Below are 20,099 nucleotides of genomic sequence, written 5' to 3'. Positions count from 1 at the left end.
ATATACTCGTATTCTATTTAAATTGAAACAGAGTTTTGTATGAGAATTGTAGTAAAATGCTTCAGTACAGATTAAACAATATAGGGATGTATGTTAGTCCACAGATTGCTTGCCTTTAACTTTAGTATAATTTCTGCTTTATTTTAGTACATGTGAGTGAATAGGACAATTTAAATATAACTGTAGTGTAATTATAGCAGTAGTACTAACAATAGTATTAAAAGTAGTAGAAGTAGTAATTTAAGTACAGGTAGTTGCAATAGAAGTAGAAGTAATAGTTGCTCCAATGATAGGCACAGGTAACAGTAGTAGTAGTTATAGTAATAGCAGTAGTAGTAGAATTCATAATAGTAGTAGAAATCACAAGAGCAGTAGAAGTCATAATAGTAATGGAAGCCATAATAGTACGAGTTATAATAATATTCGTGGTAGTAGTTAGCAGTAGTAATAGTAGTGGTAATATTAGTAGCAGCGGTAGCTGCAATTGTAATATTAATATTTGTAGTAGTTATAGTTGTAATTGAAATCGTAGCTGTAGTTCTAGCTGTAGTTGTAGTTGTATTTGTCATTGTAGTTGTATTTGTATTTGTAGTTGCAGTTGTAATTGTACTTGTAGTTGTAGTTGTAGTTGTAATTGAAGTCGTAGCTGTAGTTGTCGTTCTAGCTGTAGTTGTAATGGTATTTGTGGTTGAAGTTGTATTTGTGGTTGTAGTTGAAATTGTAGTTGTGGTTGTAGTTGTAGTTGTCAATATGCGATTAAGATGGTCAACATGCGATAACAGCCGGTCGGAATTCGTAAAGCCGTGTTTTGACAAGTTTGGATGTAATTCTTTTGCGTCTCACAGAGTTGTAGGGTCCATACGAGTGCTACATAGACCGCACTAAGATTTTCTGTCTTGACCCCATGAAAAACTTATTAGAGCCTTCAAAACATTATTGCGTAACTTCAGCCAACTGCAAATTGTCGTAACACGTGCAGAAAAAGTCAACATACTGTCGAGTACGATGGAGTTTGGTGGTGGTGGGTATTTTGAATTCATCGATATTGTATTGCAAAATTATGGATACCTCTTCAGTTCAAGAAGTAATGAGGAAGACAGAAGATTTTATTGGTGATAGTTAGTGGAACTATATGGGCCAGTAGGTAGGTATTTATCTTGTTACACAATGAAAATGCGTCCTAGTATATAGCTAGAACTATGCAGTCATCGGCATAGGATATGAAACTGACTCACTTGAGAAGATGCGAGAGGTTGAACATGTAGAGATTAAATAATATCGGTGAAAGAACATTGCTTTGGGCAACATCTTGCTTCAGTTTCCTGGCTTTCGACACCTTATCTTTACAATCAAAGCAACATATAAGAGCTGCCTATAAGATTGTCATATATCCATCGGTTTGTTGAATTAGCTATAGAGTATTACACCAAGTCATTTAAAAAGGTGCTATGGGATAATACTCTTTGGCAAGATTAAAGCCTACTAGCACCGTACGTTCGCATTGGCGACTTGGATAAATCAAAGCAGCATATAAGAGCTGCCTATAAGATTGTCATATATCCATCGGTTTGTTGAATTAGCTATAGGGTATTACACCAAGTCATTTAAAAAGGTGCTATGGGATAATACTCTTTGGCAAGATTAAAGCCTACTAGCACCGTACGTTCACATTAGCGACTTAGATAAAGATATTTGAGATTTGGATTGTGAAGTCTTATATATGGCAGAAGTGGTGTTATATTGCTTTCCAAAGCTATGTTGATGAGAGGTGAATGTAAGTGTGTTCCGATAACTGTTTTAAATTTAATAAGAATGAAATAGACAGTCCAGTTTAATTCCCATGTGAACTCCTAAAAACACAAAAAAAAAACAGTCCTACACTTGTACTTGTTTACAAATTTCTATCAAACTTGCTGTAATTGAAGGTATTTTCAATGAATTTAATATACGAGAAAGGTCATTCTAGATATTTTGTCGAACGCAGTATTGACATCTACAAAGAAGGCGTAAAAAGTATTTCCTATTAAAAATTTTAAATGGTGAATCACTGATAGTTTATTGATGTTACCTGTATTTACACTATATATAAAGAAATTTATTCCATACAAAACTTAATTTGATCTATATAGGAACTAACTAAGCATTTGTAATCATGTTTATCTCCATTTGAATGATATTTTACATTAATCTCGGCCGAAGTGATATTTAGTATGTTATAAAGTTTATATAAAATTTAATAACGAGATGTAAGATTAAATCTTGATAACTACTTTAACCTACTATTAATCTCACAACACAAATGTTGTATTACTTGTAATTGTTATTAAGGATTAAGGGTTCCCCTTAGGATATTACTAACACCTGCTTAAATTACTAATAATCTAACTCATTACTTAAATTAATTAGAATATAATAATATATAAATAATGATAATTAATTCCATAATATTGAATATATAATTTTATATTTTTAAAACACATTATCAAATGAAGTCTTTGATCTATTCGAATTAGAAAGGAAGTCTTTGAATTTATTATCTCTTAAGTATATTAAGTAAGTACAATATTCTTTTTTCTGCACACTGAAAAAAAATGCTTTTGTTTCTTCTTTTTCAATTTAGTTTTGATTATATTTGGCATTTAAAGTGTATAAATAAATAAATAAACATCTAGATACTTAAAAATAAAATTACACCGATATATACTTAGAAGTGCTTTTGACCATAAAAACTTAACAACTTTAAAATGTCTGAAGATTAAAGAAACAAAGTTGTAATAAATGTTATATATATATAAACATAAATGTATATATAAATATATATACTATGTATATATATATACTATATTTGTATATATAATTGAACTTTATTGTGTTCAATTTATGTCCGAAGAGATTATTTCAAAAGAAAAATAAAAATAAAATTCGGTGAGAAGATGTAGAAATAAAAGCACCGGAGATGATAAGTAAAAATGAGATTTATGTTTAAAATTTTTATTATCAATTATTTGAATTTATTGAAGCATTATGATGTCATTACTTGTAACTTTGCAATTATTCAATAAGTCAATGTGTCATGTCCAATCACACCCACTTGTTTGTATAAAAATTAATATTAACTTTCTGTAAGTTTAATGCTACAGCCAAGGGATGAAGCGTGGGATATAGAAGAGAAGTATTGTATATAATTTACTTTGATGATGAGTAGAATTCCTTGTTAACACACAGACTGCAGTACATATATATATATACCGTTCGGTATGTACATACGCCACGTTATGTATGAAACTGTACTCTCCATAACTAAATCTGTAGTCATTCATAACTGCAGTCAATTTTATAAAAAAAACAGCCAAGCCAGTCTTATAATTAACATTTACAGCATTTGCGTTGTATAATAAGTGATGGTAAATATTTTTACTCTATCAGAGGACTTATAGAACCATGTACTGCTTCTCTACATTGCGCATTAATTTTTCTCACGTCATTTTCAACATCCCCTTTCCATCCACTTTTTCTGCTTATTAATGAAATCTGTGCAGGCGATGAGCTTTAAATTATCTTAATATATTTTTGGATACATTTCGGATACAGTTCTTATTAATTATTAATCATATCATACACAGATTTTTTTCTGTTGGTATTGGACATATATTTTCTTTTATTTCCACATTTTTAAATTGCATGTATTTGCTTATCTGTGATTTTAAAAATTTGTTGTGACCAGTCGTTTGACATCAGTATCTAAAACCCTGAAGAAGTTATATCCATAATTTTGTTTTCATATATTTTAATATTCAATATTTTATGATTTATTCTTATTATTCTGGGATGATAAATATGTTAGCCATAGACTTAAATACTACAATTAGACATTAAAATAGAATCCATGAAAAAGTAGTACGTTTAAAAGAAGTGACTATTATATTTAATAGAAACTAGTATATTTGATACATTGTTTCTAGTTTCCATTAAATATAATAGTCGCTTCCGTCTGAAAAATTTGACGTCAAATTTCATTCACAAAATATTGGTCTCGCCCGTGCCACTTGTGGAGTAACATCAGCATGACTTTCTCAGCATTACGTTCCTAGATTAGGTTCTATACATAAGAAAGAACAAATCATACAACAAATAATACCTCTACAAACAGAATTATATTGAAATTTAACAATTAAAAATTAAAATATGATTAATTAATTCAATTATTCTACAGCTGTTTATGATTTCGTTCTAATATAATCTAATAATATACAGCAAGTGAATTTGTTAATAAAACTTTCACAGCAAAATAATAAAACTCCACAAAAATGTGCGAACATAAAAATTAAGTACGGCTTTGGGTCAGTAAGGTGCGCTGACTATGAGAACCAAATTTAGCAGGGCACGAGTTCGTTTTCTGGTACTTGCTGTCTCAAAAAATTATTTACGAATAATTAAATACAAGAAATATTTCCAAGACCACTGATGATAGGTATTTGGCAATACTCGATATAGCTGTATGGTCAGCCAAAAATTCAATTAATTAAAATAATATAAAAAGAATCTTTGTTGTTGTAGTTCACTACTGTAAAAAAATGTAGGGATATTTTTTTTGGTAAAGCTTGAATATTATTAAGTTTAGCTTGTAATAATCGCCAATAACTACGAGAAGCCTAAAACTCCTATAACATTTATTTGTTGTACATAAAAATCTTACCATTAAGCAAATAACAAGTATTACTATAAATTACAATAAATTTTTTAATTTTTATTTATACTACAGGAAATTTTATTTAACTATTTCTTTTAATAAAATTTTATTAAATAAATAGTATGAAATTAATAATTTTCCTTTTCTCCTACAAAAATATTATTTAACTAATTCCTTAAATAAAATTTTTTACAAATATATAATAATTTTATACTGCATTAATGAACTTTAAAACTGCTGTATATAGAGTATGCTTTAAATTCCTAGAATTTCTCAATTATTATTAGCTTACAGGTGCCACTTAAACTCTACAATTATTTTAATTATATACAAACCATACACTTCAAAGATGCTTGCATTCATCACTCCAAACACTCGTATTGCAAGTGTTATAATGCAAATCGGATTCGTTCACCTAATGCCTTATCAGTACAATTCCTTATCAATACAGTTCCGAATTTAGTTCAAACAGACGTAAATGGCGCCGCACAATGCAATGACTGAATTGAATTTATGACAGCTCCTCGCTCTGACCACTGATCCTTTTACTGCACTAATTAATGTTATTATTAATTAGATATGCTACAAGATAATAACATTTATTGTCCTGTGTTAATTATACTGCCTCATGCTATTCTATCCTCCGTGCTGTATTGCAACATTGGGTGGCACCCAGAAAGCAGCGGCAGTGGGAGGCGACACAAAATAATAAGAACTCTAGTCAAGCGGGTAATGAATTGAAGACCAGAAATAACTTGTAAATAAATTTGAAACCTTATAAAGTCTTGTGCTTGCATTGCAGAGGTGGGGGGTTATTATTAGCAACTGTTGTAAATGTGGGTACGTACGTACATATGATAGCGTTTGTATGGTTTACTTTGTCGTAGTGGGAGTTGGCTGATTGCTATGCGCTGGGTTGTTAGCATTAATAGAAGAATTGAACCATTGCTGTTGTATGTTGATAGCAACCATGCCACCGGAACACATAAACACACTCATAAACAAATTAAAATTGCTGCCTATCTGAAACATGACAAAAGGACACCAACAAAAGAATTCCTTTGTCCCTGTGTCCAATTATAATGAAGTTAGTAACCAAAATTATGGTATATGCCACATTGTTTGACTTAGCAGCACATTTCGGTTAAAAATGTGTCATTTTTCGGGGGTAATGGAGAGCTATTGTCATTTTATCACCATAGACATTATGTTTTAATTACAAGAATAAAACATTTTTCTATACATTGTGAGTGATTTTATTACTTTTAATGTTCATAATTAAGCCAACATAATGTTTTCTTTATACAATTTCCTGTTTAATTTTAACTAATATAAATACTAAAATACTAAAAAGAGTTTATAAAAAATAAATGCTGAATATACATACAGTCAAACTTCCATAACTCGAAGCACCATTTTGCAAAGAAAAGGTTCGAGTTATGGAGACTTCAAGTTAAAGCATTTTTTTGTGAATCTATGTAATTTGCTCTCTAAACCCAATTGTACCCTATTAAGTTCGATTTATAGAAAATTTGAGAAGTTCAAGTTATGAAAGTTTGACTATATAGAAGTTCGAATGACTAAACTAACGGATTTCTTCTCAATTATACCAACATGTCAAAATATTTAAATAGTCAGAATACTTTATTAAAAAAAAAATCAATCAAAGTACTTTTTTATGTTAAGTACTTTATTGAAATATTTTTGAACAATCTACCCATACTTAACGGAATTGGGTTAAACCTAGAAAATACGCATAAGAAATATTATCACCCAAAACTCTTCTTTTACTAAAATAATAACCTTTCACCATAGTTGAGTTCAAAAATGAGATTTAATAAAAAATAACAAATAATATTAAAGTTTAGAAGAGTGTGAATTTTTAAAAATTAAAATTTATTCTCAAGTTTGCCGATTCATTCTGATTAATGGCAGCAGTTTCATTCTTAATCTTTTAATTAACTATAATTTTTTATAGAAAAGTTACGAACAGTTGTGAACAACAACAATTATATTTATATGGTTTCGTTTTAATATAAACATAGCAAATGAAATTATTAATAAAACTTTCACAGCAAATTAGAAACAACTTCAAAAAAATTTGTATACATAAAAACCAAGTACGACTTTGGATCAGTTGGCTAATAAACCCTGACTTTGAGCTTCCAATTTGGCAGGGCAGGAGTTAAACAAAAAAAAATTATTTAACAATAATTAAATACAAGAATTATTTAAATATTTGGCAATACTCGAAACAGCTGTATGGTCAGCTAAAACTTAAATTAATTAAAATAATTTTTGTTGTTGTACTTCACTACTGTTCAAAACCTCTGTATTAAAACCACAGTTTCAGTTAAAGCAAAAATAGTCTCTACTCTCATATTGACGTTAAAATCAAATTTAATTTAATATTATAAATAATAATAAATAAATGGCAGTAACTATTTTACTTAATAGAAATTGTTGTATTTAAAAGAAAGGTTCCGAACAGCAGTGAATTGCAACAACAAACTATTTTATTTTCTAACCCATCTAATCAGATGAGATGCTAAGTTTACCATCAGATAGTGTTTTGAGCCCAATATTATATATATTATACATACTAACTACGTCAGATCCTGTTATTGGTACTTTTGCAGATGATACCGCAGAAACTGTTACAATTGGTATTAAGTACGTTACTAGCTAGTTTAGATAAAATGTCAGGATAGCTCAAGAACTGAAAAATAAGAATCAATGAAGCCAAATCAATACCGTCTTATCAATATCGTTTTATAACTGCTCTCCTTCAGTTAATCAAACATTGTTTTGGCACTTCAAGAGCAAAAGCTAGATAGTCTAGTTTGGAACCTGACAAAAGGTTCACGATGGGCATTAATCTAAGTAGTTTGTATAGACTAATAATACGGCAGTTAAAATTTTCAGTTAAAAATAAAATAATTATTTATAAAACGTTACTGAAAGCGATCTGGGTTTATGGTATTGAACTGTAGGGAACTATTGTAAACTCAAATGGAGAGATACAAGAACAGGGCTTTCCAAAACGTGTTGGGACTACTATTAAAGTATTACAGTGAGTTACTAATACACAGTTATATAAAGTAAAAGAAGAAATTAAAATAGAGTACAGACCAAGGAAACACGTTTGAGTAACAGCTCTAACTACCTTGTGGTTTGTCAAATTATGCATAACTGAATAGGATACCGCCATTCTGAATTAAAAAGAATGATACAAAGCTCAAAGTGCAGTATTTGTTGAAATACAGATATTAAGTTATGGTACTTAAACTTTATTTATGATCACTTTAAATTTACCAACAAGTGACTTATTTAATAATATGGAGACTAACCTTATTACATATTATAAGAGACAATGCGATGCCAAAACCAATGAGGTCCATTGTGTTGCATCTTGAGAGTGCTTACAATACCATATTAACATTTTTGATAAACCTAATAATTAATAGATAAAATAATAATAAAAAAAAAGGCTTCGACCCTTTCTATGGCAATCATTGAGCATAGACTAACAAAATTGGTGAATGTTTGACTTTGTTTTTTACGTAATCTACAGGTGTCAAAGATCATTAATTGAAAGAGTCGCATTCCTTTTGACTAACTAGTTCTATGCTAGACTAAATAGGTTGCATTGCATGAAAGCTTCTGTTACAAAATATCTGAATATCTGATTACAAAATATCTGATGACCAGAGTACTGTATTCCACATTAAAGCCTAAGTTCTTCTTATACATCTATCTACAGTCAAACTTCCATAACTCGAGTATCACTTTGCAAAAAAAGGTTCGACTTATGGAGACTTTGAGTTAAAGAATTTTTTTGTAATTGTATGCAATTTGCTCTTTAATCCCAGTTGCACTCTATTTAGTTCCAGTTATAGAAAATTTAAGTTAGGAAGTTTGAATGTATTTATCCATCTTTCCATAGTATATAAAATGTCAGATTTTGTCTAAACTAATATTATGGTCCCGTTACTTCATTTCAAATTTCAACCTAAATTTTTGTTGTGTATATATTCATATCTGTCTATCTACAGTATGGGTATATAGTATACCTACAGTACATGAGTCCCAATAACTTTTAAAAATTCAGAATATCTTCAGAGTATATAGTATTTCTACAGTAAATGAGTCCCAATAACTTTTAAAAATTCAGAAAATCTCGAAATGTTATTTTTTGTATATGTACCAAAGTTTATATCTTTATTTCTATAATACACATTTTGTAATTTGTAATTCTCTTTCTGTCATATATTATATTTTAAACATTTTATTTTTTTTCAATAACATTCATTTCCGATATAATACATTGAAATTCATTATTGCTCTGCGTTGTGTAAACTCCGCTGCATATCGAACTGCACTAAAACAATGACTTGTACAATCACAGTAAAGAAATATTTCAAACTCGCTTCCTTGTTGAAGTGGAAAAATCCGCAAATCAAAAAACTCAGTTTATGGCATCTGAGATAATCAGCAAAAATAGTTAACTGCAATTAATTCAAAACTTAGCACTTATCAAGTAGAATAACACTTTACTCACCGTTTGAATGCAATTCCGATTCGCTTGCAGTTGCAATTCATTGTGGGTGAACTGGCGTAGAATGTGAGCGGTGGTGCGAGAAGCACTGAGCAAGTCATCAATGACTCGCATCAACAGGAACATATCCCAGGAGTATAAAAAAACCACTGTGAAGGTATTTACTAAAATCCACGTATCAGCGGCGATGTCGTGATTTAAGAACCACACCACCTGATAAATAACGCGCACATTTGTGGTGAAGAGCCTCAGGAAAATTGCAGCGAAAGACAATTCGCACAGGTGGAAAATGCGTTGCGTTAAACAAAAGCAATTAAAATGCATTCCGTTTAGAACACCCAAATGCCGCGTTACATCCTCCAGCGGTATTTGGCCAAGAACCTGTTGATGCCGAATGCTCAACAGTTGACCGAATTGCTTGCCCAAGCTGCGTAGTGCAATGTTGATATATGCAAATATTTTGTAGAGTTGACAGAAGGCATAGAAGTACAAACCCATGGCTGTGTACATTATGGTCAAAAGAGCGTAGTTTAGGAAAACCATAGGATCGGTGCCATCTATTTCTGGGTTAGTCTGTACGAAAATTATAATAGTCAGCAATGTTATGGCAGCAGATGTGATGAATTTAAAAATCACGAAGTTGTTTATATGTCATGTGACACTTTTCATTTTTGTCGCGGCGTAGTTGTTACTCAGAATGGTGTTCTGTTGGAGTGTTGTGAGAAGAGTTGCGAGTATCTGAAATTTTTCAAATGTTTCAATGAATTGTGCACGCTTGCACCATGTTTCCTTGACAAGCACAACTATGGCAAATATTTTAAAAATATTCGTAACGATATTGGCCCATTTGATGATGTCGAGTGTCAACTGGCCTTCATGGTTGATATACGCCGCCAGTGGCAAAGTGGCAATGCAGCCGCAATGGCAAATGAAGCTGTAGCTGATGTAAAACTTGCTAATGATGTTTGAGAACTTGTGATTTTTATCGAAATTTTCAGGTAATAAGCCAAAAGCAATCGCGTAGAAATACACGAATTTGGCGATACAAATTTGCAACTTATCTTGAAACATTCTCGCTTCATACTGAATTGCGTTGGCATTCCGTGAAGTACGTAGACGTGCCAAATTGCAAAAATTCCATTAATATTGCGCAAGGCAGAAATGTTCAAACAATTCAGTTATTAAATAATTTAATTTTTTTTATGAGTATTTGATGACATTGTAAACAAAGGTGGTTTGGAAATTAATTGAATTCTTTTTGCTATACGCTACTCCCACTAGTGCAATTATTATAAGCAGATTAATTGTATAGTTTATATTTAGTATTTTCCTGGAAAGCGTGAAATTGAAAGGAGTTTCTTACACTCGTTCTGTTTATAGTTCATAAAATTTAGTTCATTTAATATTTAATAACGTTAATAAGTTTAATGCAATAAATTCCAATAGATAACTACACACTGTGCGCTCCTGCAAAGTGACTTATAAGCAAGAATTAATTCTTTAATCTTACTATAAAAATCTTATTGTCTTGAAAAACTATTGAGCATTTAATATTGTCACTCATACGCCCCGAGATCAAACAAACAAAAGTGCAGATTTAACAGGTGTCTGTCTGGTAAGAATGTGGCACATGACAGATAGAAAATTCCATAGAAAGAAATAAGATACAGATTTTGTAAAGATGAACAAAGTTGTTATGCCTCGTTTTTCATTAAAAATATGACTTATAAATTATGGAATTCATATTTACAAAAGTGACTGCCAAGAAGCAGTCATTCATTAAAATTCTTAAAAGTAAAACATTATTTCTGAAATATAAAATTAACATATATATCATAAATATTTTAATTTTCACATTAAATTTGTTTTTTTCTTTTTATTTCTAATAATTTTGCAATTCCTGTTACTAATTCAACAATTTTTCCAGATAAAAATTTTATTTCACGCTAATTTGAACAAATCAGAATCATAAAAAGTTTCCTCTGGGCACAGTACAGTTTTAATAGAAGTGGGAGAAGGAAATATATTTTCTTTTTTCAAATATTCCAACTTTAAACAGAAAAACTTTGTGTGAGTTTAAAAGTGCTTTTTTAAGTTTCTTTTAACCTTAAATAGATATAAAATAAATAAAAAATATTGACATTTTTATAAAAAAAAAACTCTGAAAGTTATCTGTTTTATAATACGAAAAATCTTTAATTTTTAAACAAACTTAGTAGGTATTTCAAATCTTTCTTGTGGTTCTCAATAGGACTTATCTGTCGAATAAAACACTTATAGAATACATTATGAGATCGCTATTTAAAGCACCAAGAAGATACTTTAGACGCTAAGACTTATAACTGAGGTTATTAATAATTTTAGAGCAATAAAAATAATTTTCACAATATTAATTTACTGCAATACCAATTATTAAGATTATTTTTAAGCATGGATATAATATATTATTTTACAATACTAGTTAATATTTAAAAATAAGTGGGTTATAGTGTCAAAAAATCCAAATAGTTCTCTAATCTAAGATCAAGTGAATTCTTGGATTAACTACACAGGTTTTTCGGATACTACCAAGTTTTTATCATTAATGGTATTTGACAAATTTTATTGGTTTAATTGATTATAAACAATTTTTGAACTGCAAGTGGCAAGAACTGAAGCCTGTCCAATTGGAACCATGCAATCGTGTATAAAGACACAAAACCAATCTATATTAATAAGTAATATATATAAATATATGTTTATATAAAACATATATGTAAAAAAGAACTAACATTTTTAATTAGTAAAAAGCAATTTTTTTTATCTTATTAATAGAAAATAAGTATAATTTTTTTTATTATTTTTATATATTAAATAAACAAACTAAACCCGGTAAATATGAACAATTTATTTATATAATTGATCGCATTAACAATTCTAAAAATAAAAGAAAACAAATTATTAAAGAAACACGAATGCAACTACTTGACTGCCGACTGCTGACTGACTGCTGACTTAACCGTTGCTACTTGCTACACTCCTACTGCTTGACTGTTTCAATGACGTATACTTAACTGCACAACCGACTTATATATATGTATATGTATATATATGTATGATAAGCACAAATCAATATTAATAATTTAAATGACTTTAATCAAATATTTATTAAGATTAACAATTAACGATAAATAGATAGAGACAATGTAGTCACGACCGCAACTCTTTAACTGCTGACTTAACCACTTACTACTTATTACATTCCTACAGCTTGACTGCTTCAGAGACGTATATTTACCTGCTTAACCGGCTTATATATTGTTTATTTAGATCTTTATTATATTAAACATATTACATATTAGACGAAACCAATGAATTTACTATTTCTCATGACTTAATACTCAAAGGTTTCGTGAACGGGTAAGTGTTTAAGGTTATCCAGATAACTGAGCTAAATAACCGATTTGAGAACAAATAACGATTGGATTTAGCCGAGCAACACTAAAGACAGTTGCAATTAAGTATCATTTATATTTATACAAGCAATCTAATTTTAATTAGTGTGAAGAAAATCGTTTGTTAGTATTATACTAACAAGATTCAAATCAAGACTTTTTTTTGTTATTGAATTGCAAAAATTAAAAGAGAAAAAAATTTCAGCCGATTAGCATTTGTTTGTTTTTTTTTACGATTGTGCTATTAAGATTGTGTATTAGAAAGATCAGTCGTATATCATAACAACATAAATGTCCCATTGTGCTATTCATAGAGTAACACATCTAACTAACACGGATAATTAAAGACATTTTTAAAACATTTTAGTATTTCCTAGTTTAAGTTCCTAGACCTTACTCAGTTCAATTAAAGCTATACAAAAATACTGTAATCGTTTCTTTACAATTGCAGAAAATGAACAGATAAGATAAATGCATATTTGATTGCATTCGATCTCACAATGAAACAAGCCTGGAATAATATTTAATTGAAATATGTCCAGTTAATATATGAAATTTATTTAGATTAAGAACTATTTAAATTGATTCAATTTTTTAGAAATCGGCCCATACTTTTCCAAACAGTTTGAATTCTCTGCTGCAGTCTGACAAGATTTGATGCTAGGCCACCTGTTCCATAGACTTGTAAGCTGTAGAATTACCATTGTGTCCTTTATTAATTGTATTGTTAATACATTGTATCCAGTATTAATAAAACAATGTATTGAAGATTGGTCGTAATAACAATTTATTGAAACTTGCAATTCTGATAAATGTTTTTTTATTTTATTACTAATATTAACTAGAAGTTTTAATAAATATCTTCAGAATGATTGAAAAAAGTTATAAACAGATTAACTGTTAGTTTTTGAACAAAGAGTGCATTTATATGAAAATCTAGAAAATAACATTAATAAGTATACTTCTTATACATATAATTATTTATAAGGAAATGCGTGTATATATAATTTTATTTTAATTAATTTAGTGAACTGCAAAAAAATTACCGTACCTTTTGGCACAATTCTTTTGCAATTTTAGATCAAATTAAATTTTATGGTCCCAGAGAGAATCCTGGCTACGACACTGTAGGTAAATCAAATTTTATCCATTCTAGCTCAAATATAAGACTGTTACAGTTTCAGATCAAATTAGATTGTACGGACCTAGAGTGAAGGTTTTTTATATTTGTCTAATTATCCAAACAATATGTATTAATTAAGTTAGCAGTTTTGCAAATAATCTATTACATACGTTTTAAAGGAATTCTTACCTGTATTTTTTTATCATCTTAACAACAACCGTTTAAATATATACATCTCAACGATTAATCATTGTGCACATCCACCAGGCACAACACCTGGAGTAATATATTGTAGATATTAGTAAAGGATAAGCTAGTTAATGTTATTAGTGAAATAACCTTAAGTACTCAGACTCTATGCTGATAATAAGTTAATCACATAATCATATGTTATGTTTATAAAACCAAGTGTTAATTAACAACAAATATTTATCAAAATAATTTGCATACGAATCTATGCCAAGCAAACATCACTAGAAAATTGTGTCATTCATGCAATTTTCACAGGACAACAAAGGATATTGAAAGGTGGTAAATATTTATTTTAATTAAAATATTTCTATTTGCCTGGTTAATCCATTCAGTACTCTGGGTTGTCACATATTTATGTATAACCACATACTTAACTTAACTATTACTGAAGTCCATACTAATATGTTCCAGCACTTCTCATATACTGGGAAACCACAGAGAAAGACTATACGTCAAATTAGTATCGAAATGCGTGGAATTTTGCAATATTATTCGAAGTTTCCACTTTAGATCATGTGACCAATTGTCTTTCCATTTCCATTTAAATGTGAATTTTTATTTGGAGTTGTCAATGTGACAATGTCCCAGTCGCTGTCGGTTATAGTATGTTTATAATTTCAATTATTTTCATTTTATTTCGTTATTTACATGTAGTATTATTTTTGTTATCTGCTCATTATAAATTCAAATGTATTCGACGAAAAATGGGGTTTTCGGTGGTCGGTATTCGATAGCAACTCAACGATTTATAGAACACAAAATAATACTAAGGATGGCACTTGTACTTTTTGTGACATATTTGCATACTCCCCAATTGGTGTATGACAACTTTTACCAATAAAAATACAATTCAACTCGCAATATAAATATAAACATATAGATTTAATGTATTGTATAAAAGAGGGGTTGGAGGTTTGTTGATAACAGTTCAACGAAAATTTGTAAAAATTCATGACATAATTTTGCATTTTAAAAGTTTTTTTTAAATAAAGCAATTGGATTTATCATATTTTATCATTATTATTATTATTAGGAAAGCGCGCGCAAAAAGTGTTCACTCCGTAACTTTTGTCTTTTTTTGATTAGAAATAGTTAAATTTAAATTTCAAAGTTATGATAATTTGAACAATAGACCTTAAATGAAGGAATCTGTGAAAAAACAGTGCCAGTGGACGGTGTTAATCAGTTTTTCTGTAATATAAAAAATTTTTTGTTAATCAAATTAAATTTTAAGTTTGCAAAGAAATAACAAAGCCAACACAAAATAAATCAAAATTAAGTTTTGCTCAAACAGCTGATAGAGACAGCATATGATCGAAAGTAAGAAATTATATTTGTAGTGTTGCCACAACTTTCAAGAATTAAATTTAAATACATAAACAAATATTACATATTTATTTTTTTTCAATTATTTTACTAAAAGTAAAATAAAACAAACTTATATAAAAATAAATAAAAATAAATAAATAAAAATAAATAAATTTACTTATTTATAAATTTAAATTTTTAAATAATTAAAATAAAATTAAATAAACTTTCTGTAAAAATATTGTAAATTTATTGTATGAGCGATTACGAAAAAGTTGTACGCCGGCACTCTCTAATTAGTGAAAATGGCCTAAATGGCTATATAACACTAAACACTGATGACTCTAAAATAATAAATAATTCCCCAAACAAACTTTTAGAAAATTCAAAAATCGAATCAAGCATAACAAAAATAGCTAGTGAAATCGCCATCGCTAACAAAATTAAATTAATAAATAATAAAAACGATAATATAAAACTTAGTTCACCAAATCAACACGAAACAATACTATCCAATACACGCAAAGAAACTAATATGAACACGCGGCAGGCGTCAAGCAATGCGACTTCGGGTCATCTAAAAGAGAAAAAGGCTAAATCAGTTCAGGTGAAAAATATACAACAACAAATTCAACTACTTCAACAACAGCTTCAAAAATTGTATAATGAAGAAAAAAATAACCTCCTCCAAAATAAAGGATCGAATCAAGCTGCAGCCACCAGAAACGAAACCTCTGTTAACGACACTTGGACAGTAGTTAATAACCGTAAACGTCAACGCGATAGTCCAAGTAAAAATCATCAAGTAAGCCAAAAACAAACCAAGCTAGACTCATACTGGCTAAATGAACCCGTCAAACCAAACGGATACGCAGATCTCCAGGAAGATGACTCTGAAGAAACTGAAGAATCGTTAAAAAATAATGATACGGTTCCAAAATTAATGAAACCTCCACCTATATTTATTGATAAGGTACATTGCATCAAGCCTCTAATAGATGTGTTAAACGAACATGCGGCAAATCAATTCGACTTAAAAGTGCTAAATCCAAGTCAAGTAAGAGTTCAACCTTCTACATCTGACTCTTACGTAAGCATTGTAAAGCAGTTGGAGCTCAAAAACACTGAATTCTACACTTACAAACCAAAAACCGAGAGAAGCTTTAGGGTTATATTAAAAAATTTGCATCATTCAACCGATATTGATGAAATCAAAAATGCACTTCTGGAGCATGAACATACGGCTGTAAACGTTTGGAACATTAAACGTAGAGGGTCAGGTAAACCTCTCCCCATGTTTATTATTGAACTTGCACCAAACCTAAATAATAAGGATATTTATTTGGTTAAGAAACTCTTGTATACTACAGTTACATTTGAACCACCTCACCCGAAACGGGAAATCCCTCAATGTGCAAACTGCCAACAGTATGGGCACACAAAAGGATACTGTCACCGCAAACCTAAATGCATCAAGTGCGCTGGAAATCATGCTTCTGTAAATTGCGAAAGGAAAAGCAGATCCAATGATGTCAAATGTGTTCTATGTGAAGGAAATCATCCGGCCAACTACAAAGGATGTCAAATATATAAAAACCTGCAAAAAAAAATGTATCCCCAACTAAGACCTAGGGCGCCGGAAGTACAAATTCAAGAAAATCCTCTTCCTTCGCTAAACAAAAAACACATCACGACTTCTCATTCACCTGAAACATTCGCACAAATAGTGAAGTCAGACACCAGTAGCGAAACAGAGGAGAAGCTTTCACCAATTCCAAATAATTTTGTGGAAGAATTCCGTGAGATGACATCACTGTTGAAGCAAATGATGCAACAAATCGTAGTAATGACAAATTTACTGATCAACTTGACGACTAAACAAAATTCTTGATTTAGTAATAGTCATATGGAACGCTAATGGTCTATCAAAACATGCTATCGAAATAAAAGCATTTTTAAAATTAAACCAGGTCGACATAATGCTAGTATCAGAAACCCATTTCACGACGCGTAGTTTCTTTAAAATTCCGAACTACGAACTTTATCACACAATGCATCCCAGTGGTAAAGGAAATGGTGGCTCTGCTGTCCTCATAAGGAACTCGATAAAACATTATGAAGCAAAACCATATTGCAAGAATGAAATCCAGGCAACAAACATTGTAGTACAAACTAAAGAAGGCGACATGACTTTCTCATCACTCTACAGCCCACCGCGCCACAGTATCACGAAAGATATGTACATATCATTTTTTTCAGCTGCTTGGATCTAGGTTCCTAGTAGGCGGAGATTTTAATGCTAAACACTTAAAATGGGGTTCCCGCCTAATATCTCCAAAAGGACGTCAACTCTTCGAAGCAATAAATGTACTCAACCTCCACACAATCTCAACAGGTGAACCCACATATTGGCCAACAGATAGAAGAAAAATACCTGACTTAATTGATTTTGCGGTATCAAAGGGGGTACGTATTGAAACAACTACCTGTAAGTCCAATTTCGACTTGTCATCTGACCACTCGCCAATAATAATCAATCTCAATGACTGCTGTGAAATTATGGAAAAATGTATTCTTCATAATAAAAACACTGACTGGAATAGTTACCGTCAACTAATTTCAATTGGTCTAAATACCGAAGTCAGGTTAAAAACTGAATCTGACGTAACTGAAGCAGTAGAGCATTTCAACTCTTGTGTCCAAATGTCTGCATGGGAATCAACTCCACCAATTTCTAAAAGTGTTAAGCAAGATTATCCATTTAACATTAGATACCTGATTAAAGAAAAGCGTAGGATGAGAAAACATTGGCAACAGTCGAGATTCCCTGCGGATAAAACTCGCTTAAACAAACTGTGTAAATTCGTTAAAGCCCTTCTTTTAAAGTATAACAATAATCGCACGTCGCTATACCTTCAAAACCTAAGTGCTTCATGTGATACAAAATATTCCCTTTGGAAAGCCATAAAAAAGAACAACAGACCGATTGTCTATCAACCACCTATACGCAAAATCGACAACTCATGGGCAAAAAGCGATATTGAAAAAGCAGAAACATTTGCGTTACATTTGGACCAGGTCTTTAAATCAAATGATAACCAAAATATGCCTGATGTCATGAATCAAAGGATTAATTTTCTATAAGAGCCTTATCAATTGGAACTTCCAATTAAAAGATATACTATTAATGAAGTTAGAGATGTAATAACAAAGTTAAAAGTAAAAAAAGCTCCAGGATACGATTTAATCACAGGCATGGCCTTGCAGCAGCTCCCACCAAAAGGATTTGTATTTCTCACTCATCTATTTAACGCTGTGATAATAAGGGGGTTTATTCCGCCACAGTGGAAGATAGCGCAAATCTCCATGATACCGAAACCAGGGAAAAGCCCAGAAGACGTCAAATCATATCGCCCAATAAGTCTACTTCCGATCCTGTCAAAAGTTATGGAAATCCTGTTTCTAAAGCGCCTTACTCCGTTTATCCAACAAAACAGACTCATACCTGACCATCAATTCGGCTTTCGCCAAAAACATAGCACAATAGAACAAATTCATAGACTTGTCAGACATATCCATAGTGCGATAGATGGTAAAAAATATTGCACTGCGGCATTTATAGATATTTCACAAGCTTTTGATCGAGTATGGCATGAGGGCCTCCTGTTCAAACTAAAACTGCATCTACCTCTAAATTTTTTCATATTTATAAAATCATACCTCTCGGCTAGGCACTTTTTCATTAAGCATGGAAACGAAACTACAGTACTTCATGATATAGAAGCAGGAGTACCTCAAGGTAGCATAATGGGACCAATGCTTTATCTTTTATTTACTGCGGATCTTCCCCTTACCGATGAGAGTGTTATCGGTACATTTGCAGACGACACAGCTATTTTATCAGTTGACAGTGACCCAATCCGTGCTTTCACCAAACTTCAAACCTGCCTTGATAATGTTGCTCTCTGGATGATAAACTGGCGTATTAAACCGAATGAATCAAAATCTGTCCAGGTAACATTCACTACAAAACGTTCTACGTGCCCGCCGGTCTTAATAAACAATACTCACAAGCTGTAGAAACAAAATATTTGGGCATACATCTGGATAGTAAGCTAACCTGGAAATCGCACATATTCAAGAAGCGTAAAGCCTTGGGTCTTAAATTACGAAACTTATTTTGGTTCCTCAGCCGAAATTCCAAACTGTCACTCGACAATAAGCTGCTTATATACAAATCTGTACTTAAACCTATATGGAGTTATGGGGCCCAATTATGGGGTACTGCAGCAGACTCAAACCTGGCAATTATACAGCGCTTCCAATCTAAAACACTACGAATGATCACAAACGCACCTTGGTATATAACGAATGAACAGCTACATAAACAATTACATGTTCGAACAATCAAGGAAGAAATAGCAAGTATTTTAAAGAATTACGCTCAACGCTTATATATGCACCCAAACCCTCTGGTTACTCAACTGATGTCCCCTTCCAATACCTTTACAAGGCTGAGAAGAAAAACATCGCGAGACATTTTAAATATGTATATGTAGACAATACACTTTTATTTTAAATATATATGGATATGTCACTGGGCATAGTCCATACGTGCCTTTCTTTTTATATCGTAATAACCATTATTACGATTTAAATTTATATATATTACTTATTGTCATTCATTCCTGACAGATTGTAATAAATAAATGGATTTCAAAAAAAAAAAAAAAA

At 30.8% G+C, this 20,099-nt stretch overlaps 1 protein-coding gene across 1 annotated transcript; it reads right to left on the bottom strand.

The window, feature by feature from the left end:
• Nucleotides 1-8,956: 8,956 nt before the first annotated feature.
• On the bottom strand, nt 8,957-9,804 carry LOC119682594 (putative gustatory receptor 58a). Its single transcript, XM_038096072.1, has 2 exons — nt 9,252-9,804; nt 8,957-9,198 (listed from the first exon to the last, which is right to left on the bottom strand). Exons 1-2 carry the CDS (start codon nt 9,789-9,791, stop codon nt 9,028-9,030), a joined length of 711 nt encoding a protein of 236 aa, XP_037952000.1. The 5' UTR covers nt 9,792-9,804; the 3' UTR covers nt 8,957-9,027.
• Between the last annotated feature and the right edge of the window lie 10,295 nt (nt 9,805-20,099).

The sequence above is a fragment of the Teleopsis dalmanni genome, chromosome 2 (genome assembly GCF_002237135.1).
Source record: "Teleopsis dalmanni isolate 2A chromosome 2, ASM223713v2, whole genome shotgun sequence".
In the NCBI taxonomy this organism is placed as follows: domain Eukaryota; kingdom Metazoa; phylum Arthropoda; class Insecta; order Diptera; family Diopsidae; genus Teleopsis; species Teleopsis dalmanni.
This window is presented reverse-complemented; position numbering and strand designations above follow the sequence as displayed.

Coding starts and splice junctions, on each gene's coding strand:
- LOC119682594 (XM_038096072.1), bottom strand. CDS start 9,791: ATGGTTTTCCTAAACTACGCTCTTTTGACCATAATGTACACAGCCATG. Junction 9,199..9,251: donor ATCGGAATTGCATTCAAACG/GTGAGTAAAGTG, acceptor AATTAATTGCAG/TTAACTATTTTTGCTGATTA.